Source organism: Ambystoma mexicanum, chromosome 13 (genome assembly GCF_040938575.1).
Source record: "Ambystoma mexicanum isolate Mex_15411 chromosome 13, UKY_AmexF1_1, whole genome shotgun sequence".
Classification (NCBI taxonomy): domain Eukaryota; kingdom Metazoa; phylum Chordata; class Amphibia; order Caudata; family Ambystomatidae; genus Ambystoma; species Ambystoma mexicanum.
The window spans coordinates 561,056,921-561,084,431 of NC_090938.1; the positions used below are offsets into that span (position 1 = coordinate 561,056,921).

Below are 27,511 nucleotides of genomic sequence, written 5' to 3' on the forward strand. Positions count from 1 at the left end.
GAGGAAGACGGAGAAGGGGATCTTCGACGTCTCCTCTTCGAATGCTTCGATCTCGAGGAGTGATGAGACCCACTCCGAGACCTGGAGCGCGAATGGTGACGAGGAGACGAATGTCTCGACTTCGTCGACAAAGAAGAAGCTTTAAAAGTCTTACCTTTCTCCAGCTTCCCCCTACGCTCCTTCAGGGCCTTAGCTGTCATGGACATACAGTCCTCGCATTCCGAACAATGGTGTTCAGCTCCCAAGCACCACAGACAAATTCTGTGAGGATCGGTCAACGACATCTTTTTCCCACAATCTCGACATTTTTTGAAGCCGGATCGAGTTGTCGTCGGTTCCGACGAGGAAGCCATCGAGTACGGGTCGAATAACTCGAGGTAAATAGGATTATTCTGACTAAGAACTGAGCAACGGTATTCCGAGGCACCGAGTAAGCGCGGAAAAACGGAACTGAGCAACGGAGGCTGCGCGCGGCCTTTATAGGCAGGAGGACGTCGAACGTCGATACGGCGGCTGTCGAGGGACATCGACTCGAAGGACGTCGACGCGCAGCGCCCTCTAGAGAAAAAAATTTCCGAGGCCAGCAGAGCTGGAAGGAGATATCTAAGATGAGGAATACGTCGGAGGACACAATCCCTTCGAAAAGACAGTTATAGAGGCATCTTTCCATCTACACTCATGATCCTGGGAAATGAAGCAAGCACTGGGGCTTGCAGAGCCGTCATGGCTGCCATGGACATCAACGGCCCTGAAGCTGCCCTGGGAGGTAAAGCAATTCTGGAGACGGCAGGTGTAGATGCTGAAGTCGTCAATTAAATGATTGTTGACGGGGCAACCGTCGACAAAGACGTGGTTGATTTCGGTCGGTTGACTGTGTTGACACCGCTGTCATTGACGACTTACGCCTGTGGCTAGTCAACTGAGCGTGGCTCATCGACAGTCATGCTTTATTGAAGAATGAGGCGAAGGCAGGGGTCTAGCGGTAGACGTGGTCGTAGCCATTGACAAGGTAGTAGTGGACAGAGCCGTGGATAGAGAAACCGGCGCTAGAGTTATCAACAATGTCACTGATGGGGAATAGTTGAACCTCATGTGACCTCGACTTCTTGGAAGACTGAGTTTGTTCTAAAGGCCGGCCCACGCAGCTCGAAGTAGGACTACAAAGCAAGGCTGTGTCAGAGGCCCTGGCACCCTCCCCCAGCCAAGTCACCAACCTTTGATGATAATCCTTTGGAATCTTTGAGGAGAAGAACGGGCAAATGGAACAGTTGTCCATATCGTGCTCAAGATGCAAGCAATATGAGCATTTGAAATGATGATTGTCCACAAACACGTTCCTGAGACAACACTTGGAACAGGCCCTGAAAAGGTTCTTCTTTGTAGGGTCCACCATAGCAGCATGCTGAAGGCCTCAACCAGAGAGAGGACCTCACATGGTCGAGAAGATCTGTCAATGCTCCGGATCTTCACCAGCAACGGCCCTCCCTCCTTAGTCCTAGAGTGACTATCCTCCAAAAAATTCTCTCAGAAATAGGACAAAAGTCAATATTTCAAGAAGAGAAACAGCAAGGACTCCAACCGGTAAACGTACAGTAAACATCTGAAGATGCCCACTAGCGGTGGAGCTAAAGAGGACTGATGTCATTGGCTGGAGCAGTATGACCCAAAGTGACAGCAGTAGGCTATACAAGTAGGAAGTCGTTTTAAGATCTAAAGTTAAACTGATTCAATATTACTGAGGATTCCAGCCCTGACAACAGGGAATATTCATAAGCATGTGAATCCATGAAAAATCCAACGCTGGTGAACAATACTTTTTTTATTTTGGAGAAAATAAACTTTTCAATTTACAATTTATTAAAATAAACTAGTTTCTTGTAAATGTTCACAGAAGTTCCATTCCCCTACCGGCAAACTCGCAGTTTGGTGGTCCAGAAAGGGTGCTAGTACGTTGCTACCGGCACCTTTAGTGCCAGACCGCCAAACTTGGAATGAGGCCAATTGTCCTGAGCCAATTACACCCTGTTCAGAAGATTCCAAAATGTGTAGCTCAATGCCACATGCCCAGTGCTGATGAGCTTCTAGCACGCTTACCTGATAGACAATTTGCACACCCTCACCCATTCTTTACCACCGTCTCCCGCATAGACGTCCTCAACGAACATCCGGCCTGCCCATTTTAACCTGGTCACCTTCAGCAAGTCCTCTGCCTTCCTTTCCTCTTCTAGTGAAGGTGTGCACTCTCAACTCCCCTCCAGGGTGTCCTAGACCAGGACAAAAAATGGTCATCAGCAAGGACCACAAGTGGAGCCACCACTGAATAGGTGAGGACATCTCTGGCGGTGGCTTAATTTGGGGTGCATTAGAATGGCAAGGAGAAGCCTTTAGCCAGGTTGGTGCAGTTTCTTTTTGGAGTGAGGCAAAGGCAGATCTGATGTACTAAAATGATTTACACAATACCCTTAATGAGTGTCTTTTTACATTAAAATACTGGTCCACAAAAGACCCAGGGGACAATTTTGTGATTTTGATGGGGGGAGATTAAAGAAAACATGCTCACAGTGGTTTCCATCTACTGCCCAAACGAGGTGCAGGACCAGTACTGGGAGACGGTTAGAACCAAAATCCAAACATTTGCTGAGGGAACACTTGCGATTTCAACATGGTCCTCCGCCCGGAGAGTGACAGAGAGGCTGGGTTCTTACATGGCAAATCAAGCAAAGTGGAGGACCTCCGCTCGCTTCCAGAGAGTGAATAACAAGCTGGCAGTGACAGTCCCACAGGAAGGGTCAAGGCCAGGACCCTCATTTTACATACTACTCAAAAGATACATGACACTTTCTCAAGAATAGATTATATCCTTGTAGAATCCCCACTGCTAGAACGTGTAAGTGAAGTCGCCGTAGGAGTAATCTCGTGGTCGGATCATGATTTGGTGACGGTCCGAATGGGGACGCCCCCCCAGGAGCAGTACAACTCTAGGTGGTCATTTAACGATCAGTCACTACGGGACAAAGAGCTAGCCCTTGGACTCCTAAAGGCAATCTGAGAATTCTTTGAAATTGACGATACCTGGGAAGTGGGGACTGCAGGGGCGTGGCAAGCATTTAAGGCCACAACTAGGGAAGTGTTGATCGGAATTGGGTCAAGAAGATCGATTGAACAGGATTGCGAAGAGAGGAACCTTAGGGGAAAATGTAATCCATTCAGCTGGGGGGGGGGTGGGAATTAAAAACCCTAATGTTCCCAGGTAAATGGGCCAAACTGCAAGAATACAGAGCTAAGCTGAAAGCCCTCATTGTCGGCCAAACGGAAAGAAAACCGTCATTCTTGAAACAGAAATACATGGAAAAAGGGGACAAGGCTGACAAAATGCTGGCATGGAGGTTGAGAGAGCAGAGAAAGAGTAGGATGGTGGATGCGATCTGACCTGTGGGAGGTGAAAAACTTATTTAAGACCCACTATACACTTCAGAATATAATGGGGACGGGTCAGCCTTGGACCGGTTTCTGGTCTCTCCCCCGATTCCGTGCCTCCAAGCGGATAAAGCAGAGCCCTTAGAGGCCCCCCATTACCTCCCAGGATGTGATAGATACGATTAGTGGTATGAAGGGGGCACCACCCCTGGGGAGGATGGTTTTACACTGTCCTTCTATAAAAAGATACTGCTCCACTCTGGCGCCGTTCATGGCCAGACTGTTCAACAACACACAGGAGACGTGTTCTCTCCCACAGTCGATGCTGGCAGCACTTACAGTAGTGATCCCAAAAGAAGGGAAGGACCCCGCCAAGTACCATTACTATAGATCAATTTCCCTGCTGAACACGTATGTCAACATAATGGCAAAATTGCTGGCCAACAGACTCGGGAGGCAGATGACTTCTTTGGTTCATGGAGACCAGGTGGGATTTATCCCGGGTCGACAGGGAGCAGACAATATAAGAAAGTCCATAAACCTAATGCATGAGGTGGAACGTAGAGGTCTAGGAGCACACCTGATTTCAATTGAGTCAGAGAAGGCCTTTGACCGCGTCGAGTGGCAGTACATGGGTAAAGTCTTGCAGAAGTTTGGGCTTGGTCCCAACTTTAGGCGGTGGATATCAGCTCTCTACAATGGCCCCACAGCAAAAGTGGCCGTCAACAGCACTGTCTCCTCCCCCCTGCAGCTATGTAGAGGGGCAAGGCAGGGCTGCGCCATCTCCCCCTGCTGTACGCCCTGGTCATGGAGCCCCTGGCAATCGCCATTAGGGAAAACCAAGGGATTAAGGGAATTCAATGTGGTGAGGTAGATTTTAAGCTCCCCTTTTTGCTGATGGCATCCTCTGCTACCTGACAAATTTACCAGTGTCTCTCCCCAAACTCTTAAATCAGATACAACTCTGACAGGTTCTCAGGCCTTAAAATTACCCTCTCCAAATCAAGTGTGATGCCTATAGGAGCAGTAAACTCAGCAACCAAGGGAAGAAAGACAGTATGTGGAATGAGGGTGGAGGACTCGTCCTCGCCGTACTTGGGCATTCGCCTCCCTGGAGACCTGACAAGACTAGTAGAGGTTAACCACACTGCCATTCAAGAGACTAAGATTAGATCTCCTGCGCTGGGCTCCCCTCACTCTTACTTGGTTCGGGCGTATGGTATCAGTGAAAAGAAATATTCTTCCCCGACTCCTATGACATGCATTACTTACCGTAAAAGCATTTCTGATGATTGTATCTGCTTAGATTCACATGCTGTGCATATAGTCCGACATCCAGTGGTCACCGTGGAGTATTGCATCTTGTCTTTTGAGAATCGAAAGGGATGTCGACATGGGCTTGACTAACACTATCCCTAACGTGATGTGCAGTGTACCCAAAATCCCTCACGCGTCGAGGTCCCTCCGATTTTATTTTTTCTGCCATGAGGGAGCCTATGACTAACGTGAGTGAGTACAGAAAAGAGAAAGTAGTAAGGCGTCTATGTTCCTTCCATCTGAGCGGGGAGGAAGGATGGGCGCATGTGAATCTAAGCAGATACAATCATCAGAAATGCTTTTACGGTAAGTAATGCATGTCTTCTGATGCTTGTTAATCTGCTTAGAATCACATGCTGTGCATAGAGCAGCGAGCAGTACCCGGAATTGGAGGTGGGATGTGAGAAGGAACAGTAGTGAAAAGATGTCTTAGTACTGCCCGTCCCACCTGAGAATCAGACCTAGAATGAGTGTCTAGGCAATAGTGTTTTGTAAAGGTGTGTACAGAACGCAAGGTTGCCGCTTTGCAAATGGACTCTAGGGGGAGATTTGCAATTAATGCTATGGAAGCCCCAGTGCCTCGAGTAGAATGCGCTCTAGACTTGGAGGGCAGTTATCTCGTAGCAAGAGTTTAACCGAGTGTGATGCATTTGACAATCCACCTAGAGATAGTAGATTTGGAGACCAGGTCTCCTTCTCTACCTGCTGCCACAAACAAAAAACTGATTTGTTTTTCTTAGTGGTCGAGTTCTTTCCATGATAAACATGACTGCTCTGCGTACAACAAGTATGTGCAGGCTTCTTTCTCCCATGTTTGAGGGGTTCTGAAAGAACGTTGGTAGTTCTATGGATTGGTTCACATGGAACTTTGATTTGAATTTAGGTGCAAACCTAGTGTGAGTGTGCAGAACCACCATATCTCTGAACTGTTACAAAGGGGTCTAGAACTGGGAGCGCTTGTAGTTTACTTACTCTCCTAATGGAAGTAATAGCTATTAACAAGACAGTCTTGTAGGTGAGATCTTGGAGACTTGCTTTATGCATGGGCTCGAAAGGTGACCCCATAACTCTAGTCAACACCACGTTCAGGTCCCATATGGGAACTGGGTAAGAAATGGGAGGGTGAATTCTCTTTACTCCTTCCATGAAAGCCTTCATAACTGGTATCTTCCACCACAACACCTTTTGGTGTGATGTAGTGTAAGCTGAAAGAGCAGCTAAGTGAACCTTTAGAGAATTAAAGACCAGACCTGAGTCAAGTAAATGAGTTAGGTACAAAACAATTTGTGTAGGAGAGCAGTCAACGGGGTTGACACTCTTAGAGTTGCACCAGATGACAAAACGCTTCCACTTACTGCAATAGCAATATCGAGTGTTAGGTTTTCTTGCCCCCCTGAGTATGTCCATTCATCTCTGAGGGAGTTGTAGGTGCCCAAACTCCATGACTTCAGGAGCCAGGCCGCTAAATTCAATGTCTGCGGGCATGGGTGAAGTGTCTGACCTTTGTCTTGTGACAACATGTTGTACGGGCAAGGCAGTTTCATCGGAGGAGATAGAGACATCTCCATCAGATGAGCGAACCAGGGTTTGCGGGCCAACATGGGGGCCACCAATAGCATTGTGACTGGTTCCTGGTGCATCCTGTGCACTATTTTGTTGAGAAGGGGAGTCGGGGAGAAAGCGTAAACGAATTTCCTTGACCATGTTATCCAGCATCCGTTCCCCTTGGAACAGTTCTGGGGGTACCTGGAGGCATAATCTTGGCATTGAGCATTCTCCAGAGTTGCGAACAAGTCGATCTCTGGAAAACCCCATTCTGCGAAAACATTGGAGACAACGGGGGTCATTACGAGGTAGGAGGTAAACATGCCGCTTTCAGCGGCATGGCTACCCCCTTACCGGGCACCGGGTCCGGGTTCCCTGAATGGGGAAATACCAGACCCTCCTAGGTCGGAATGGCCCGGTATTTCCCCATTCAGGGAATCCGGACCTAGACCATCCCCATTCAAGCCCGCATAGGGCTCAATGGGAATGGGGATGATGCGAACAACGGGCCCGTTTTTTCTGTGCGCCTGCAACATTGAAATATGAAAGTATGCCTCTTTCATGTCCAGTGTTGCCATGTAATCCCCTGTGAGAGCAGGGGAATAACTTCCTGCAGAGTGACCAGGAGGAACATTTGTGGCTTTACAAATGTGTTCGCTGGGGCAGATCTAATACAGGGCGCATGGTGAGATCCTTTTTTGGTTAAAGGAAGTACATTGAACAAATACCTTTGTTTACATGTGAAAGAGGAACAACCTATATGGCTTCCTTCTTGAAGAATACACAGATGGGCTGGTGTCAGTCTTGGGCGTGGAGGTCTGAACGTTGGGGATTGGCAGAATTCTATACAGTACCCGTGGGCACGGTCCTTAGCACCCACTGGTGTGTAGTTATCCCCGCCCATGCCTGAAGGAATGATGTTAGCTGGCCCTTGACCAGGGAGGCATAGGAGGGGACCCAGATCTTCAGGTCATTTTGAACCTGAGGCCAGGGAGCATCTGGGAGTAAAGTTACGACCCCTTCCTTTCCCACTACGCTGACCCCTTTAGGGATACGGGGTGGTATATCTGCTGGTTCCCTGTGGAGAAGACAAATTGTTTCCCGAGGTGTACTGGTTTTGAGGGAAGCGTTGGCCACGAAAAAAAAGGCGTCTGAACCCAGTTCCTCACCTTGTGGAGGGCTTTTGTGTGATTTGGTCTAGCGTCTTCAGCATGTTGTGCTCCTTCTTAGCGGTCTCGACTGCTCCCAAATAGGTTGGATTCTTCCAAGGGTTTATTAATAAGTAACACTTGAGTTTCGGGCTTGAAACCAGAGTTTCTTATCCACGCGTGTCTCTTTAGGAGGGTGCCCTCAGCCAACGATCGACCTGCTGTCTCAGCAGAATCCAAAGTGTTCTTGAGTCTACTTTGGTTTACTTGTCTGCCCTCGGTTACTGTGGACAGAAGACAAGTCCGTAGCGGTTCAGGAACCTCCTGCAGGCCTTCTTGTAACATGGAGTTAGGTGTAGAGGTGCACTCTTAGTAATATTGTAACATGGCCCATTGAGTGTCTGTGTAGCTGGCTAACAAGGTAGTATTGTTAGCAATGCGCGTAGAAAAGGCTGCTGCAGCCGTGACCCTCTTTCCTAGGGCGTAGAGTCTTTTACACTCTTTGTCAGGGGGTGCCTTCCCGTTTGACAGGGGAACCCCTGCCCTTTTTTCTTGTAGTGGTCACCACCAGTGAGTCTGGGGTGGAGTGAGCTCTGATATAAAGGGGGTCAGAGGGGGATGGCCGAATAAGCCTTTCAATCCTTGAATTTACTGCTCTTGTGATTGCAGGCATTCACAACGACGGAGCCCGATGCTTTTTAATTGAGTTAAGAAGAGGAATGGCCTGGCTGGCCGGCAGTTTCTCTTTAAGAATGTCTTCCACAAAGTCAGCTTCTGGAACAACTTCATCGGTGGCGATCGTCCACTGGAGAGGGCTGTCTAGTGGGAGTGGGCTGTGGGGAATTTAAACACAGGGCATTAGGATCTGGAGACAGCCAAGGCTGCGGGCCACCCATATCCGGGTCTACCTCCCCCACCCCTCTATGGGTTCATGCATATACTCGGGGTCAATGAAATGATCATCATTCCGAGTGTCTGCAGGAATTTCCTCCCAAGTGAGGTCGTAAGTGTACACATCCTCCTCCTGAGAGGGATCAAAGAGTCTTGGAAATTTAGCCACAGGGTTGAAAGGGCCTTCTTCCCGTGGTCTTTTGGGGTGGGTTGCTCTGAGAGGGTTACAAACTTGTCAAGCATCTCCATACAACTCTCAAATGTTTCCCTAGTCCAAACAGAAGACCCAGAGGGGTCTAGAGGTGGAAAGGGCTCTTGTAAACGATCCTCTGACGGCAAACATCGAGATATTTGTCTCAACGCCGAAGAAATACCTTCTTCGCCATCCGAAAACTCTTCATGGGGGACCGACAGAGGTTGTGTGTCCCTGTGCTTATTAGGCTTGGTGGAGGGTTCTGGTAACTCCTTAAGCCTATCTTTGGATTTGGACGAATCCTTGGGCTTTCCCGTGGGCGCCGAATCCCTCGAGTGACGCTTCTGAGCGTCCGCCAAAACAATTATTTCTGTAACGTCCTCTGCAGTAGGGAGACGCATAGCTTGGGCTTGCGGGTTGTACAGTCTTCGGTGGAACCGGGGCCTTGTCGTCGACAGACGCCTTCTTACGATGCGTCTCGAAGGGTTTTGGAATATTGGGGGTAGCGCCCTTCACTTTCGAGTGCCCAGTCGCTAAGCGCATCTGCGGCTGCGGGGAGGGCTGCCGATCTGGACGGTCGGCGGGCACGGCCGAAACTTTCGCTGTGCCCGTTGGAACTGTGGACTGCTTCAACCCTGTCGAAGACTGGCCGGGGGTTGTGTGTTTAGTGAGTTGCAAGTGTTTGTCTTTGTCACCGGGGTGTACAGTCCCCATAGCAGTGCCTGAGCCTTGCCTTGCAGGGCCAGGGACAGATGACACGGAGCGGGAGCGCTCTGCCGAAAGGTCAACAACCTCCGAGTCGGAGGCCTGCTCTTCACTGATGCCTTTGTCACACTCGGCTTTTGCGGCAGCCGGAGAACTTGACTCGGCCTTCAATATCCCATAGGCCGCCCACCGCTTGACACAGGTCTCCTTCAATGTCTTCGGATGGAGGAGCTTGCAAGCCGTACAACCTTGTTCGTCGTGATCGAGGGGCAAGCAACGGTTACACCGGTGATGCTTATCTCTCCAAGGAAATTTGCCCTTGCAAATGGGGCAAAACCTAAATGGAGTCCTTTCCATAGCCGAGGATAGGGAAAGTGACGAAGACCAAAGAAGAGGGAGGAAAGGGAAAGGCATTCTCACATTTTACAGAAATGTCCACCCCGACCCCACTCTCCCTACTGTGTAGGCCGGCTGGAAGGCCCGGCCTCATGGTAGGCAACACCGACTGGATCACCGTCCGTCGAATGTCCTGGAGGTTTCGGCTGAGATCCGGAACAGCAGTCAACAGGAAGGATGGTCAGGGTGATCTTAATAATAAATCGAATATATTCGACCAAAGGTCGATGGGACAAATAACAATGTCTCTGTGCGAGCTCCACTTAAGGCGACCAGTATGCTGGGCGGAAAAAAAACGGAGGGACCTCGATACGTGAGGGATTTTGGGTACACTACATGTCACGTTAGGGATAGTGTCACAGTCACACCCATGTCGACGTCCCCTTTTGATTCTCGAAAGACAAGATGCAATAATTTGCGGTGACCACTGGATGTCAGACTATATGCACAGCATGTGATTCTAAGCAGATTACCAAGCATCAGATACTTATTTACGTCCCTCCCCACACCCCTCCCAGAGACCTATTTTACAATTTAAACCATGGTGAGCCAGTTTATATGGAAAGGTAAGGGGTCCAGAATGAAACTCGCCACATTGACTCTCCGCAGAGATTTTCTGGTCTTCGGCCTCCCTGACTTTAGACTATATTATAAAGCAGCACAGCTCCGAGTCATGTCGAAGCACTTGCGGGATGACATGGGCACCTACTGGACTTACATCGAGGACAATCACACCCACCCAAAAAAAGTTTGTCACTTGTTGTGGACCAATGCCAACGAGAGACCAACTCACATCAGGACCCATCCTACCCATCAGTACTGTGGGGTCTCTGGACACACAACAAAGCAAACTTACACCTGGCGTTCGACACCCAGAGTTTGTTGTGGGGCCCACCGCTGGACCTGGGAAACAAGGGCTTCCGAAACACGCATCAGCGGTCGGATAAGGGTCTTGAAAGGATATCCCAATTGTTCAGGGGGAACTCTTTCGTTGACTAGGAGGATCTATCTGAGGCCCTGGGAACTGATCACTTGAATGTCCTCGAATACTTACGTTTGAAGGGTATTCTTAATGACCCAAAGTGGTATGCTAATACCTCACAAGCTCTCACACCCCTTGAGAAAATCATGTGTGATTCCACAACAAGGAAGGGTACGCTTGGTCACGACTGATCTGGAAGGGAGGCAGAATTTTAAGAAAGGCTGGGAGGCAAGGGCAGGGGTGGAGATATCAGACGATACCTTGGGGAAAATGTATAAGTTACTGTTTGCTGGCAACCTGTACACGTCAGCCATAGAACACAAAAAATCACTCACTCTTGGCACCTGCCCCTGCTAAGACTGTCCAAAATGTTTGTGGGATCCTCCCCATTCTGCCCAAGAGAGTGTTGGACAGCGGGGAACGTGGGTCCAAAAGTGGTGGGAGTGTTTGGCTATGCAGGTATATTGGATTTAAGTTGGATCAAAGACCTAGTTGGTTTGACTCCGGCCTTGTCCCCCCTCCAGGTTTTCCTAGGGGTCCAACCCACCGATTCTGAAACCTCCAGGTTCCCAAAAATGGTTGATTCTATGCTGAGAGCTGGGAGGGTAGAACTAGCCAGGAAGTGGAAAGACAAAACTGCCCCAGCTAAAATGGATCTGCTCATTAAACTGTGGGACATATTTAGGTCTGAGAAGTTGTCCGCTAGGGTAAATGACAAAATCAAAAGTTTTTTTGCTTGAATGGGGCACGTTTCTGTTGAAGGAGGGAAGTGAAAACCTCAAGCCCTAAACCGCACTATATGATTGTTGTGGAATCTCCACGGGCCTCTCTGATTGAATAGGACACCTGAATTGCACGTGTAGGATATACAGAGCCCGTAACGCCAGATAAACCCGAAACGTTGGGTCTCTATCACTAGCCTTAATGTCCCAATGGATGGACAGTCATGGTAGCTCACGGGAGGGGCAAAGGGGAGGGGGGTGGATTAAAATTCATCGTTAATGTTGTCATGGTTGGTTGAAACTGATTGTATTGCTTATCGGAAAATTCAATAAACACTTTATTAAAAAAAATACTGGTCCATTATGAACTTTCAATTTGAAATTACTGGATAGGGTAATTACTTTTGAGGGTCTCAGACGCAAAATTGTCATTTTAAAACTGCAAATAAACAAACTGCTGTTCAGAGCCTCCAAATGAGCGTCATCTGTGAGCTGTAGAAATAGATTTTAATGTTTCAGGTATGTCTGATAAGGCCAGGCACTGCCACTTATACCAGCACATACTGTCTCTCCCTGCCCTTCAGTTACAAGGGTCAGGCTCAGTAGCTGTTTGCTTTCCACTTGTACAGCAAGGGCCTAAACGCCAGGGAAAAGGGGCAGCGCAGTAATCCATGCATACTCCACGCATTCAAAAGACCTTGCTGACTTATTCCCCCTTTCAGGTTGTCCCTTAATTAAGTTAAGAATCAAGAGCAGACCCGGTTTATTAGTTTTCTCTACTGGTGCTTTATCGCCACCTATAACTCGAAACAAATGCATTGGAGTACAGCTAGGGAGAGACGCCATTTGGGGAGGGACACAATGCTTGTAGGCAATGTTTGGCTATTTACCCAAGCATTGACTGCCCACTGTCATGCTAATCCCTATGGCCATTCCCACCCAGTTCCTGCGCCTCTTTGGCCACAACACACCCTCCTGGGATCTCTTTTAACCTAACTTTATCAAGCCTTTAAATCAAAGTGTGCACTCCAAATTGCTGCCAGGTTATTTTCAAAGCAGTCTTCTGTGAGTTAATGCTTTAATTGGTGTTGTAAACACGCTACTGGTGTAATAAAAAGAACTTGGCCAGGTCTGCCTTCAGCAATTTCATTTACAAGCAGAATGAGTGTCCTTCACTGAAGTCCTGTTAAACATGCATTGGCAAAGCCAACAGTTACCGCTTGGGTATAGGTATTAAAAAGGCATTTGTTAGGCACTGCTATCATATTCCCCAGGTATGTGCACCATTTTCAAGCTGCCACAAATAATGCCCAGTTAGTCTCTCTCTCTCTCTCTCTCTCTCTCTCTCCCTCTCTCCCCTTATATTTAGCCATAGATACCCGATAATATGCACAAGTAAATCACTGTGATGCACGCTCCCCACACTGCATGGCAGGCCACACACAAACAGGGTGCGTGCTCCTACTTACCATTAACTGCCTGTATTTCCAGGTTGGGCGATGCCAGGTAGTATTTGTCACAGAGCATCTTCGCCATTTCATAGGCATCTGAACAGAGAGAAGCGAGAGAGCTGTAACTATGGCCTGCCACCAGCATCTTCAACTTTGACACACCTTTAGCAAAGCAACACAACAATATATGTTCTGGTGCCTTGTCTTTGAAATCGGGAGAGCAGATTATGCCAATATAGGGGGGAGATCTGGCCGCTCCCTCTGCCCGACAATTGAACCCGCAACAGCCCCTCAAATAGTTCCTGCTCTGGACTTCAGTAAAAAATGATCACTAGTGCTAAGGCCACCTCCATTTCCAAGCAGAGGGTGGTGCCAGGTCTGCCACACAGCAGCTCACAGTGACTGGTCACAATTCCTGATCAACACTTCTTTCAACAGGTTTTGGAACAAAACGTGCTTATTTTAGAAGTAGATTATTCTTCACAAAAACAAATGTCTGAAAACAGTCGATAAAGTAAACTGGGCAGGCATAAGTGCAAATGAGCATTAAACATGAGGTGGAATAAAACATGGAATAATGTATTTACATTATCGGAAAGAACTTTCTGATGGGAAGCAAGTGTATGGGTTAGACAGTTTAGCCCTCTCCAGGGCCAGCAGTTCAGATTTGGGATCAGTTATTTCACCACATATGCTTGAAATAATAATTTACCTTGCTAACCTTAATCATTCAAGACTGGCCCTTCTCTCCCCCATGCTCACAAGGTGTTGGATTTGAATGGGGGACACATACTCAGTTTCTGTCAATCTCATCGTCTGAGCAAGGCACAGAGGAGCGGATTCTTGTACTTTGGCATGTTGAAGTCCAGGCAGTAAGCACAAGAGTGCAAGTAATCGACCCTTGCCATAGCTCAGCCCTGCCTACCCCGGAGAGTCGGTCCAGCTCTACCTCAGTGGGCAGAGGATGACGCTGTTGCTATTGCTGGCTTGCTGATGCAGCATGCCTGCTGCAGATAGGAGATGATTTTGTGTCGGCATTTGCGAACAAGCCCTTGATTGCAAAAGGCCTAGCTAAATGGGCTACTTGACATGGTACATCAGGTTAATCAATCAAAAATGTGACGAGTGGAAGGTTTTGAATTAATTATTTTTATTGACAGAAAAACCAAAATTGATGTTGGACTCATAATGATTAACACACAATATAAATTCAGGACTAAAGTACACCTCCCTAGCCATGTAAACAGTGAACAGCACAGTATGTTGGGCATATGATGACCGTTTGGAATTAATCTCAATCACTGGAAAGACTGTGCAACAACTCACACCACTGCTTTTTCAGTTGTTTGGTTGTAGTTTGTCTCCCCTCTGTGGGAGAGGGTGTGCCCGAACATGGGTCCCTTGCTTGCTGTGCCATAAGGAACCGAGCAGCACCTCACTGAATGAGGCTCAACAAGGACACAAATAAGCTGGGGTTGCTTATATTTCTGTCAGAGCAGTTCAAGCTAGACAACTCCCATCGAAAACAGTACAGACTCGATGGGATCTCTAAATTGTTGCAGGGATTTGGCCCATTGATTACTGGTTCCTATCCGGACTGATAGGTTCTATATATACAATTTTGACACTGATGTACTGATGTCCGGAGCCCATTGAAGGGATTGTTATTTTGCAAGGCAATAGATGCCATGTTTTCTATTAAATGATGGTTCGGCAACATATTTGCAGTACTTGAACTGGAATGATACATGCGCCTTGAGAACGACCCGAAGGTCGAAACACGTGTCGGCTGTCCAGACTTTGAATAAAATCTACTCTTCTTTAATACATGGGATTTGAAGAGATCTTTCAATCAAGACAAACATATATATAATAATTCTTTCATTTTGTGCACAATGTATAGTGTCAACAAGAGCGCATGGTCCCCACCCACAACCCCAAATTTTGATTGCATATGGCTTTGCCCCATGGCACAGACATGCTAAAAGACGAGAGTGGTAAAAGTTGCTGAGAGCAATGTCAGTGGTTAAAATTAATTTAATGCCTCCCATATGTTTTTGTTATAAATTAAGTTAACCAAGTCAGGGATGAATTGCCCTTTGCATGCTAGGGGAAATCCTTCAACAATCCTGGTGACAACTGGTCTCTTTCATCCAACAGCTCTGCATTCCTTGGTCTCACTGGATAATCATTTATGCAACTAATCCCAGAAAACGGAAGTGCCCCCAACATTCTCCATTAGCTCACTGGACAGTGTGCAGTGTAAAAGAAGGGCGTGTGTGATATGGTCAGCGACTTGATGCTGTCAAGGAGGGATGGGGACCCCTCTCAACCCGGGCAGGAGGCCGACTAGTGTGTTTCCCAGAGCCAGTGCTTGGGAATATGGGTTGTTCAGGTGAGTTAAAGGCAGGAAAAGGTAGATCAAGAGTCCAGCGGAGGAAGGATGGTGCAGCGGAGCTTGGAGGAAGATAACAAAGAGCATGTGCAAATTGAGGTATTGACTGTTGAGAGAAAGTGGCCCTTGGGTGTGAGAATGCCTGTATGCTGAGTAAAGTGAGTGAGACTAAGTGAGAGTGTGTGGGTGGGTGGGTGGGTGAGGTTGTAAGAAAGGTGCAAGAGAGTGCAAGGAGGCCGAACATGAGGAGTAAAGTGTAGTATAGAGTCGTATGAGAAGAGTAGAGGCTAGTGGGAGGAGGCTGTAGTAGAGAGTAGTAGGAGCAGTGTAGAGGGTATTAGATGGAGAAGGCAGAGTAGCAGAGGGAGAGTAGTAGAGTGTAGAAGGGTGATTAGTGGTAAAAGGTTGAGAGAGTAGTAGGCGAAGTAGAGAGGCGAGAGTAGTAGAGGGGAGTGAAGAGTAGTACAAGGGCTTGGGGAGTAGGTGGGAGGGGAGTGAAGAGAAGGAGGGAGGTAGGGGAGTGAAGAGTAATGGAAAGTGTGGAGAGTAGTATAGAATGAGGGAGAGTAGCTGTAGTCCGGCATCAGTGGGACAGAGAGAGGAATGGAGAGGGGGTAAGAGGAGAGTGGGAGGGAGAAGAGGGAAGGAGAGTAGAAGGAAGAGAAAAGAATGAAGGAAAGAACATGAGGGAAAGGAATACAAGACCATGCGAAACAAAGACCAAGCAAGACCTGTGTGATCATTTCTTAATAGCAATCACATTGTTGGACCCCAGGTTAGGATTCATGTAGAAGACCCCGGAGGGGGAAAGAGATAGAAGGCAGTTGCTTTTAAGCCACTGCTACTAGCCAGTCAGATAACAAATAGTAGGGATTACCAAACTCTAGTGACCATCTTGAGGATTAGGGACACCTGGGCTAACGTGGGGAAGGAAGCCCATGTGAAGATGGGCTAACGTGGGGAAGGAAGCCCATGTGAAGACAAGAGAGAGGGAGGGAAGACCTTTAGTGAGAGTATTAAAACGGCTAATAAAATTCCTTGAACCATCTTAAAGAGTTGGTGTGTTCTTGAGGCCATCTGGGATAGGTGGCATTTCTAAATGTTCATATTTACAACATTCCTGTGGTCCTTTGCCATCCCATCTCTCTACAATGGAATCTTATTTAATCTGTATTGCTTATAGCACAAACCTCGCTCAAGAGCAACAGAGAGCTTTACAAAAGGATTGTGCCAGAATTGGGCTTGGCATTTTATACAGTAACAGTACTGTTGGTGAAGGGAGAGAGGGGCAGGCTTGAAAGAGCCACATTTTTAGTGTTTTGCAGAACTGGAGGATGGTAGGGGCATTCCGAGCCTCTACTGGGATTGAGTTCCAGATGGTTGTGGCGTGGCAGAAGGACTGCTTGTGAGTCTTCTCTTTGCAGGCTAGCTTTGACTCCATCCTTTTGATAGTTTTGCTGCGGGAGGTGCGATATCCTCCAGAGCTGTGGAGTTTAGACACCAAGTATGTTGGCGTTCCATTTGAAACTGCTTTGTGGGTGATGCATGCAGTTTTAAATATGATCCTGGCAGGGAGGGGGAAACAGTGAAGCATGCACAGTGTTTGGGAGATACAGTCTAATTTGAAGGTTGCTGTAATAAGGCGGGCTGCAGAGTGGAGAATTGCATGAGGTGGACCAGGCTTGTACCACCATATGGGATTCGTTCAGAGGAACAGAAGGTTTGATTTTGCAGAGTGTGTGGATCTGTAGCCATGCGGTTTATGCCTTTTTGGCCATTTGCATTTGGAAGGAAAGGATATTGTCCACAATGTAGCCCAGGGATATGGCTGAGTTTGACAGCTGAGGGGTGACCCCTTCCAGGTACATGTTATCCAGCCATTGTTGCACGAGATGTTATTTGGTGTGGAGACCAATGTAGACACATTCAATCTTGGTCGGATTGATAAGCGTTCGACATCCATGTTTGTATAGTAGCTAGGCTTTCGAGGAGGCGAGCAATGTCCTGGGGCCACTGACCTTAAAATAGAGCAGAGGGTCATCAACGTACTGATGAATAGCTATGTTGGGGTCGTTTAGGAGAGTTCCCAAGGGTTCAATGTATAGATTGAAGATGATAGGGGAGAGAAAGGAACCTTGGGGGACCTCATACATGACTGGAGTTGGTTCTATCTGAATGAGCCCATCTGTACGACCTGGTGCTTACCAGATATGTAAGATGCAAACCATTTTAGGACAGCTCCAGAGAAGCCCATTCTGCCGGCAAGGGGTGAAATGAGTATTTGGTGATTAACCGTGTTGAAGGCAGCTGAGAGGTCTAAGAGGACTAGTCTCCAGTGTTGGTGATTCTGAGCGCATTGTCCACCACTTGGATGATTGTAGTCTTAGGGCATTTGCATGTAGGGCAGAAGCTAGACTGGTAATCGCTAAGGGAGTTAAGCTGGTCGATTTTGGCAAGTAGTTAGGTCACAACTACTTTCTCGATAAGCTTCCCGATGAACGGGAGGCTCGTGGTGAGTCTGTAGTTGGCTAGGTCCTCTGGATCAAGCAAGGTTTTTTGAGAACGGATTGTATAAGACTTTTTTTCAACATGTCTGGGAATGCACTTTCACTGAGGGAGGCATTCACAATGCTCAGTGTGTTAAGTGCAGGGCCAACATGTTGTTTAATGAGAGAGGCTAGGATGAAGTCTTCCATTTAAGTAGTGGGTTTGAGTGAAGTAAGTGCGTCTGAGGGCTCATTAGGAGAGAGGAGGGTAAAGTCTGTCCAGAAGGGTGCATGTCTCTTGTGAAGCTGGCAGCTCAGGGATAGGTGTGGGCTTGGAGCAGCTGGAATAACTGAAGGTAGGTGGTGAGACAGCCAACATACACGTACACCAACCCCCACCCACTATACGTTTACCTACCTCTCACCACCTCAGTCACGTCACAGTTCGGGTCAATGCTGCCGATGTGCTTAGGGTGTGCTGGATTCGTCGTCCCATCAAAAATCAGAGCTAAAAACACAAAGAGAATGGATGTTAACTCAGAGGGATTTAAAGAAGGCAGCAGCTGAGTTTTCAGTTGTCTTTTTCACCCTTTTGTGTCCTCCAGCTTTTCTTTCAGCACACAACCAACTCTTGGCGCTGACACCGGTCAGTCAGCTGGTTTAGTAGAACAAGGTCCTTCAAGGACTCCTCATAAGAGACACTATATGAATATCTGGTCTCTAAGCCTCTAAAACATCCAGGAACTCTTGAATACATCTCAAGGCCATCACACAGGATTACCATGAAATGATCGAAGAGAAATGACCACATTTTTCTTTTTAATAATGGGGGTGGGGGGTTTTCCAGCTGCCCTCCTCCCTCCTATTACCCTTACCCCACCCCTATATTTTAGTAAAATAACCCCACATAAATGCGGTCATTAAATCATTTCCAAAGATACCATCACACATCCATAGCCTTACTTATATATTAAACCTACAACACAGTGCACTCCTAAATGACAAGATCATTGATATTCCCATTATGGACAGCTCCTGATCCTTTCATGATGGTTTGGTCTAAATGTAAACTACGGTACATGCATCTCAGCTAATGCTACCTCCTCCTTTCTTTGTCACCTTTTGTCTACTGCTCTTTTTACGACTTTTCCCGCTGTTGCCAATTCCCACTTAAAACTTTTTCCTCATGTCCGTCTCACAACGCAGACCATGGTCTGCTCTGCACCCTAAATGGGGTCACAGTTCACCTACACGAACAAGGTTTCAGTGCTCTTAGACCACTACGCTGGTTAGGTGTACAGCATAAAAGCTAAATAACATAACACAGCTGGTTTTGCGGCAAATTAAAATGTTGCTCTGTAAAACAAATATGATGTGCCAGTGAAATATGTTTCCTGCTTTAAACCTGGGTCCCAACGCCAAGCAGTCACCCCACACAGTAATGCTCCAGGTTGGACTGCCTTGAATAGAAGAGGAGATGTGGGCAAGTATGTAGACTGAAAAGGATACAAAGGAAAAGCTGGAAGGGCAAGTGGAAGAAAGTGAGATAGTAAAGTTTAAATAAAGTCTATGAAATCTATTTCTCTCTCTCGCGCGCGCCTTGAAACACTTGTGTATATGCTCGTTATAAATGCCATATCATATCCCTCTCCCTCTCCCCCATATTAATATTAACCAACACTGTTCCTTTGGGCACACAGATGCCATTCAAGTTCCTCACCAGCCCCCTATTGCTGTGAACTCCTTAACCTTTAAAACAGGTTCTCAGAGGAGGTATGTGCAATCCATAGTCCGATGTCTGAAATGGTTTATAGTCATAATGTCGAAAAAAAAAGTCGAATTTTTTTTTTCGAAAATAATAATGTCGACATCCTATACTTATAATGTAAAAAGTCATTTTTTCGACAAAAAAATGTCACTTAAAACTATCAACACCTCACCCAACACCCCCCTGCCACCCCCCCCACACCCCCCACCACCACTACCCTCCCACCCCTCATACTCAACACATTCTAATTATATATTTATTTATTTATTTTTTCACTACATAAATAACCAAAAAGAGTATCATTTACTATTGGGGGGGTCCCCCCCCAACCCCCCTCACCCAACACCCCCCTGCCACCCCCCCACACCCCCCCAACCACCCTCCCACCCCTCATACTCAACACATTCTAATTATATATTTATTTATTTATTTTTTCAATAAATAAATAACCAAAAAGAGTATCATTTACTATTGGGGGGGTCCCCCCCAACCCCCCCTCACCCAACAGCCCCCTGCCACCCCCCCACACCCCTCATACTCAACACATCTTAGTTATATATATATTTATTTATTTATTCTTACAATAAATACACAATTTCGAAAAAATATCGAAAAAATGTCGACATTTTTGTTTGTCGACATTATTGTTTTTCGACATTTATTTGTCGACATTTTGACCGTCGACATTATGACTGCACACCGTCTGAAATATTACTGGGAATAATGGCATAATGTTTTAAAGCAGACACTTTGCCAGCCAGGAGGACACTCTTCTTGAACCTACTAATGGAATCTGGTCTACAAAATCAAAGCAACCCCACCCACCCCAGTTTATGCTGTTATCACTTGTAGAGTGAGGCCATTGTGATGGCTCATAGGATTGTCTAGGAACATCTAAAAAGACTCCTCTCAGTTTGGGAATGCCTTGGCTTTAGGTGACAAGAGGGCCTCATTACGAGGTCGCAATAAAAAACACTGGTGGGCGGTGGAATACTGCCGACCCTGTAACACTGTTTCGGCCGCCTGATATCCCGGTGCCACCAGCATATCGTGAGCGGCAGCGGAACGGTAAATCCCCATTCCTGTGGAGTCCCCTAGTACTCCACGGGAAGGGGAACACTGAAGGACCAGCACAGTTGTTAAAGGTACAGGTGCTTCTGTGAAAACACTGTCGGTAGAGGCCTCAATTCCCGGCAGGTTAGGCCTGCTGGGAGGAGTTCCGTGCCCCTACCGGCAAACTCGCAAAAACCCACCAAACTTATAATGAAGCCCAGAGTGAGGTGTAATCTTGGTCAAGGGACAGATGCAGGCGCTGTGCGTAATGAGCAAAAACTGGTCAAAGCCGTGGCGCTTCGTCATGTGGCACTGTATCTAATGCACATGTCTATGAAGTCTGGGGGAATATTACTAGGTATACCAAACAACGGCACATTGCAAGTTTGGTGGTATTCTGGTAATAAATCCGCGGAAATACAGCCAAAAGGATTTACTGTTACCACCAGCAAGTGGTGGTAGGCAGTGTTAGTCCCCATTAGGACTCCATCTGGATTTTGGAGGAATTACCAATGGCAGTAGTTCCGCTGATTTGGCCGTTTTGGGGTGGTAAGGTGGAGGCAATACATCCAGCATTCTGCAGGAGGTTTTTCCTCCACCTTGCATCCAAACCCATAGTTCAGTGGTGCGATAATGCAGTGGTAACTCTGTTACCACTTCATTACCAGTGTTTCTGGCCACATCTCCAAACTCATAACGAGATCCAACGTGTCGTTCAAAAGTGTCCATTTTTCTTTTAAAGTCCAAAATACTAGTTCCCTAAATCTACGAATTCAATCCATAGTCTATAAAAGGAGAAAGTCAAAAGGGTGCTTGTAAGGAGGTCTAAACAAAAACAATACACTCCTCTATCCCGAATCCTACTCAAACCTAACCACTTTCCCCGTCAACAAAAGAAAAAAACGAAAACAACGAGAAGGAACATTGTGGAACTGTTAACTGGAGGGGGTGGGTGCTAGTTTTTGACCCCCCTCACCCCAATCGTGTCTCCCCTTCAGTAAGGGCTTTCACCCATAGTTCCAGATACAGATATGCTAGCCAGCTTTTCCAGACCAGATCTCTCGATCGCTTGGTCTCCTCCCACTCTGGGACTCTTTTGCTCTCTCCCCCCTCAGGGATTCCTTCAGTCTTTCTTCCTCTCTTGGGGTTCTCTCAGTCTCTCCCCGCTCCGAGACTCATTTTCTCACTCCCCACTCTGGGGTTTTCATCACCTTCTCCCACTCTGGGGTTCTTCTCCCAGTTCCCTCCCCAGTCTGGGGTTCTCTCAGTCTCTTCTGACTATGGGGTGCATCCCCTTCACACTCTGCTCATCTGCAGTATCCTTCGTCTTTACACACTCTGTGCTTTCCTGGCTTCTTCCCCACTTCAGAGATTTCACTCTCTTGAGACTCCATGGATCTTCCCCTACTCACTCCCATCCTCAGAGTGATTCTTAGTCCTTTACCCCACTCTGAGTTCTTTGCCTACTTTCTCTCAGTGTTACCGACCTCCTTTTCCACTTGAGCCATTGTGTAACCCGCTGCCACTAGTGGTGCTACTCGGGAGGGGCGTTGAGCCTGGATGGCTCTCCCGTCACAGAGCTGCTTGTGCAATTTTCAACTGGGATCCACATCTACCTTCTGAGGCTCTTTTGCCTGGTCGCTGCAGCTCCTCTGTCGGTGTGGAGTCAATTATGCAAAATTTCATGTCGGCTCCCCACCGGCCTTCCAAGGCTTTTCCTCCTTGATCTCGCAGCTTATCAGGGCTGCTGCAGCCCGCCGTCAGATGGCCTTCAAAGGCTCTTCTCCCTCGTTCTTGCAGCTCATTGGTCAGCGCCGAGTCACAATGCAATAGTTCAGCTGGACTCCACAGCCTTTGGAGGCTCTTCTCCCTCTGCCTTGCAGAGTCGCTTACACAATGTTCTAGTGGGGTCCCGAGGATCTTCCGCCTCGATCTGGCAGCTTCTCTGGGCTGCTCCGGCCAGTCGTTGGTATGCGACTCCCTGCACTCTTTTGGTGCACATTTCAGATCTGCCTGCCAATACTGGCATGTTGCCTCTCTCACTGACCACACCTCCTTTGGCCTCTGACACAATTCAACCTCGTGGGGCTTGCTGAGAGTCTTAGCCGGTTGGTTGCCTCAGGGACACTCCTTGCAGGAGATTGGGCACACATAAGGTCAGAAGTTATGTCAGCCATTAGTAAAGGGTGCATAGGGTTACTGTGAAACCTAGCCCCTAGATACTCTCCAAAGGTGTTTGTGGGGAGGCATGGTGACCTATACCCCCCTATCGGAGTCCCTTTCCCATAAAGGCGAGTGACCGCCAGAGGGATACTGCTTACCCTGTCCCATAGTGGGTGTTAAACATAGCAGGATCACCTCATTAGCTCCAAAAGGGGTGGCTACCCTTTGGGGAGCTGTGATGATCTCCTTGAAATCGTCACAAATGTGAAAATAAAAAATAAATGAACCCCCTGCAGAGTACATTCTAAAAGGTAAATTCACCACAAACATCTTCGCACCATGATGACCATCAAAACCCTCTGTCAAGGGATTTAATTCCAAAATCAAATCATTTGCATAAGTTGCTGGTAAACAAATTATTCACAACTTCCGCTTTTCAACTTCAACTAATTTGGCTATGTTGCTTTGTCTTAGAGGTAAAGACAAAATCTAGTCAAAGTTAAGGTAGTTAACTCAACTGCAAATATTCCATGTTTTAACAGATTACTCTCTGCAGGGATAAATGGTAAGCTAGAAAACATTGTTTCAGGAACAAAGAACACTTTCCTTCTTTAGTTCTTTCCTTAACTACCATCCAGCATCTTCCCCAAATATTCAAGGACTGGCGCTAAAAAAAAAAAAACATACTGTGGCAAGAGATTTTGTTTGCTGCCATCCGAGTGTGAAATGCACGTAAACACCTTTGTCCATGGGACTGATATTGCTCCAACTATTACCTTGGTCCAGCTGTTGTTTTGACATTTTTGTTTTATAAATGCCAGGACAGTAACACAGGAGGACTTAGTCATCTGCACAATTGTTTTAGCACCTGGTGCCTGAAATCATTTCATCCCATTTAGGCAGAAAGCCGGTCTACATTTCTCACCCTAGAGTGATGGGTGATACAACAGGTAAAGGAGACCAAGCCAAGTTACCAGAGGGACATTTGGCCCATATCAGCCTCTAATGTTAGGAGACCCCTCTTGGGTCCGATTGTATGCATTTTCTGCTGAAACATGAAGGAATATATTTCGATTTGATCCCAGGTCTGGCAACGTCCTTAAAAGTTTAAAAATGTTGTGGTCTACAGTGTATCGTGGGTGGGGGATACTGGGGATCACATGAATAGCCTACATGGCTGTACTACGTAAATCATGAATGAGAGGGTAACAAACAGTGCAGGGAGAGGTTTCTATACACACACAGCATAGCCTCCTTGAGACAGGAACTGCCATTTCTTTTCTGGGGTTTAAATCTCTCTTCTGCCCACTCCACCCCCTGCCTTCACAAGTCCTGGGGTTCAGGGGCATGGGTTGGAGGAACTCAGGTGCCATTACTGTACGATGTGAAAAACATAAGAGCGATGATCTAGGTCTAACAGTGTCAGGATAGAAGATAAGAAAACCAAGTATATTAAGAGGGCATAATGTCCAGGTTCAGTGCATGCCCAGGTTCAGTGCCCTACTTTAAATAACATGGCCAGGGTTGCTACTCCCCCGGTTCACCCAGTCTCAGGGTGTTTAAAGTGTCACAGCACACTTCTTTCTTGAGCACAATGGGTGCTAATGTTGAAAATGTGGTTCTCCTTCGACCTTGGGTCGCCCTTGTGGTCTTTGCTGCTGTGGTCAGCGCACATGCCTACCAGACAAAACGTACACGTCCCCTTAGCAGCAGGAATGAAGCCCCCTCCCCAGGTGTTTTTCAGATTGTAGTTATACTCACACAGGATCTAAGTGTTACCCTCGTGGGATGTCAGTTCTGCTCATTCCAGGCTAAACCCTCAGCAGGTTCAGACTCTCCTTGTCAAGCTCTGGTGGTAACAGGACCTCCATCGGGGTCTGGGTACAGCATTCCCCCCCCACACTGCCACTCCTCAAGTAGGTCACATCCCTTCTCATATTCCGGTTTTACCAGGTTCTGCGCCTAAGCTTCCAACATGCTTCTTGTATCACAACCACAATGCCTTAAGTCCAACTGCTCACTCACCTGCTCCCCTCGACTTTAGTAACTTTCTCGGTTAACAAACCAACCCTCTGGAATTCTGTTGTAATAAAAGGACTACTGCCCAGCAGGAGTACATGGATGAGCAGGGCTTCTAAACACTTACTGAGCCACACACTGCTATAGAAAAAGCAATGATCATAATCATAAAAGTGAAAGAGGCACACCATGAAGGGTAGACTGCCTTCTCCTCTTAGTTAGCATCTGCTGAGGCCAGGCTGTACTAGGAAGGTGGGAGCTAGCATGGAAGCAGCCAAAAGAGCAATAGTAAGGAACGTACCAACATATGTCCAATCGAGGTTCAATACAAATAAAATCAAACTGAAAGGACAGACAAACTATTAAAAACACTAGCATAGCATTCCTGTAATGAGATGCAGACAATTGAGACTCAGCCCATATCAGCATAGCCCTTCCACTGCAATTGGTGAAGGGCCATTGTATTGCATTTTTCCGAGGGTGAGGGCCCAGGAGTAAGAAAGCAATCAGAGGCTTGGGGCAGTTGGTTGGAGGGGCTATGTGTGTGGGGCAATATCTGGCTCCCACAAAAAATGCTGCTGAAAAATGCACTGAAATAACCACGGAGTTGAGTTGTCCTAGACCTATAGTCTTGTGGAAAAGTCCAATAAGTTTAAAAATGTATTTAATGCATAAAACTGTGTCTTAAATGTCACTAGGGACCACAGAATATGAGAGTGCAGAACCACTGATTTATACCTTTTATCTTCTTTCCGGATCTCAACAGCTTCCAACTGTTTTTCTGGTTGCTTCCTTGTGCATTGAGTCGTGGTGGACGGGATTCAACAAAGCGATGCGGGTTGACAAGCAGTAACGGCTTGTCGCTCAAAAGAAATTAGAATAGGCATGTGATATGCCTGTCTGCATACCTCAAAGGTGCTCAAAACGGCCCAAAGTTGAAAGTCAAAAGGTAGCTCTGGTGGATCTTTGAGGTGACTCAAAGCAGTTTGGAGCACCCAAAGCAGATTGAAGTTGCAGAGAGAGCCAAAGGCAGCTTCTTTTGGTCCTTGTGGTGCTGTGGGGCCCTGCACAGTGTCCTTAAGGAAAGGTGAGCCCATCTACTGCCCTTCCAGTCCATGAAGCTTGTCAGGGGCACTTCCAGGGCTTGCCACTTCAGCAGGCCTGGGTACCAGTGTCTAGAATCAGTCAGGCATTTGTTCAAGCAGGTCACTTCAAAACGTTCCCCTGAAGCGGTTAGGGAGAGGGTCTGCATCCTCCATGGAGGTCAACTTTAGCCAATGGATGAGCACTTTGGGCAGCATTTTCCCCATAAGAGGTCCAGTGAAATTCCTCAGCAAGTGTTTCCATTATAGATTCCCAAGATGATGCAAGAAAACTATTCCCTGAAGGTATCCCAAAGCTGGTTCAAGTAAGGGGTGGGCTCAGCCCCTTATAGTGTCAAGGTATTTCACCCCATTCTGCCCTGTGGGCATTAAGAGCAACAGGTGAGACACAATATCATTTCAATTTATCCCTGCATAATAATAGAACCAATATTGCCTTCAAAGGGTCAAGAAAAATGTAGTGCTTTGAAGGAAGAAATGTTCCTATGTAGTATCCTGTGAGGATCTATTAGGTTATGTTTATGTTTATTGTGTTTATATAGCGCGTTACGCCAAAGCGCTTTACATCATAACAACAAGTATACAATAACAGTAGAAGCAATTACAAAATATGAATCAACCCAGTAATACAGTAAGTAGAACAATTTGCCAGTGAAGACAAACGAGGGAGGAGGGGTTGGAGAAGGGGAAGGAAGTGGGAAACAGGAAGAGGAATGAGCTGAGAAGGAGAGAGGATTTGAGAGGAACGGAGCAGGGAGAGAGAGGCAAGAAGAGGAGGGTAAAAGGGAGGAGAGGGCAAGGTGGAAGGAGGGGATAAGAGTGTCAGGGAGGGGAGTGGAGAAGAAGAGATTTCAAGGCAACAAGAAAGGAGGAATAGGTGGGGATGGAACGCATAGAGAGAAGAAGGGAGTTCCAGTGGAGGGGGTCAAGGAGCTGAAAGGAGCGAAAATGAGAAGAGGCACATGGGGACGGGGGAACAGAGAGAAGGAAGACATCTAAAGATCGGAGAGAGCGCAAGGGGGTGTAGAATGAAATGAGAGAGGAGAGATACAGGGGATCAAGATGGTGAAGAGATTTAAAAACAAGACAGAGGAAGTGGAATTTGAGTTGGGAATGAAGGAAAGCCAGCCAAGATGAGAGAGCGAGGAGGAGCTGGGAGTCGTGAGGAGAGAGAAAGAGGATACGAATGGCAAAGTGGTAGAGGGATTTGAGGGGGCAAGATGGGAAGCAGGGAGTCCAAAGAGCAGAGAAGAGCAGTAGAAAAGACGAGAGAAGATGAGAGGAGATTACAGGTTTAGTGGCATGGAAGGTGAGAGAGGAGCGTACTTTACAAATATTGAAAAGGTGGTAGCGACATGCACCGGGAATTAAGAAATATGGTGGGTGAAGGAGAGGGAGGAGTCAAAATAAATGCCTAGATTACAAGCATGGGCAGAGAGGAAGATTAGAGGGGGGAAAATGAATAAAAGGAGGGGGGAGAAGGAGGACGAAGAGTGTTGGAGGGGAAGAATAAGACTTCAGTCTTGTCTGTATTGCGAGGTTATGTTCAAGTGTAGGTACAACAAGCAAGTAGTGCGATACACGCTTAAGGACAGTCTGAACTGCAGAATAGCAACAGTAGTGCTAAAAACAGAAAAAGTATATTGAAAGAGCTTTAATGCTCAAGGAGGCACCTAGAGGCCTATGTTAGCTTGATGACTTGATCATATCATACATACATGCATGCAAACAGTTAGGTCATGTAGATCATTCAGTCT

At 47.1% G+C, this 27,511-nt stretch overlaps 1 protein-coding gene across 2 annotated transcripts in view; it reads right to left on the reverse strand.

Annotated features, from left to right (window-relative positions):
- PDK2 (pyruvate dehydrogenase kinase 2) overlaps positions 1-27,511 on the reverse strand; it is a 202,660-nt gene that overhangs the window by 49,176 nt on the left and 125,973 nt on the right. For both annotated transcript variants that reach the window (XM_069634361.1, XM_069634362.1), the window contains 2 exons: positions 18,067-18,156; positions 12,786-12,863 (listed from right to left, as the gene is read on the reverse strand). In XM_069634361.1, coding sequence (XP_069490462.1) covers positions 12,786-12,863; positions 18,067-18,156 — 168 coding nt within the window. The remainder of the gene's footprint in view (positions 1-12,785; positions 12,864-18,066; positions 18,157-27,511) is intronic.